A 793-nucleotide genomic window follows, 5' to 3' on the forward strand; every position below is an offset into this window, starting at 1 on the left:
CATAATTAACTCTGAAGCCATTACAAGACCTTTGGAAGAGAATATGGAATAGCAAAGCAGCAAGAGTAGTGAATACTTTCATGTGGTAGGCATGCAACGATATTTTACCCACGAAGGAGAGGTTATTCAAAAGACATATTATAGAAGATCCCCCATGCCCTATTTCTGGGTTGGAAAATGAAACTATTGGACATATTCTTTGGAGTTGTCCATCTACAATGGATGTTTGGATGGAGTGTGTACTGGAGATCCATAAATGCACAAGCGGTGGAGATGATTTTATCCATATTGTCGAAAAGCTTATGGATAGGCTTAATCTTGATCAACTGTAACGGATGGCAACATTAGGTAGATTAATATGGCTAAGGAGGAATTCAGTGATTTTTGTGGGAAATTTTTGGGCCCTAGGTTTCTTTTTAGCGGAGCAAAGGAACAAGTGGAAGCTTGTAATAATGCTGCGAAGAGAAGGAATGGAAGGGAAGTAGCTCCAAATCCCATTCCCTTAGTTGAATGGCATAAGCCTAGTATGGGGAGTGTAAAATTCAAGTGGGATGCAACAATGGACATCAATCATAACAGGATGGGTATTGGGGTAATTGTTCGCAACCATGAAGGGGATACTCTCTCAATGCTCTGTGCTAGAAAGGAGCATGTATATGATCCTACCATGGCTGAAGCCATGGCAGTGTGGAAGGCGGTTGAACTCGCAAGGGAGTTGGGGCTACACAGAATCATTTTGGAGGGTGATGTGTTGATTATTGTCACTGCTCTCTGGAGGGATGAAGATTGCTAA

General features: G+C 41.9%; 1 protein-coding gene across 1 annotated transcript; it reads left to right on the forward strand.

Moving 5' to 3' along the window:
* Positions 1-358: 358 nt before the first annotated feature.
* LOC148584605 (uncharacterized) lies at positions 359-793 on the forward strand. The gene has a single exon (XM_088518535.1). The coding sequence runs from the start codon at positions 359-361 to the stop codon at positions 791-793; it is 435 nt and encodes a 144-aa protein (XP_088374661.1).

This window comes from Corylus avellana, chromosome 7 (assembly GCF_965113065.1).
Source record: "Corylus avellana chromosome 7, dhCorAvel1.hap1.2, whole genome shotgun sequence".
Lineage (NCBI taxonomy): Eukaryota > Viridiplantae > Streptophyta > Magnoliopsida > Fagales > Betulaceae > Corylus > Corylus avellana.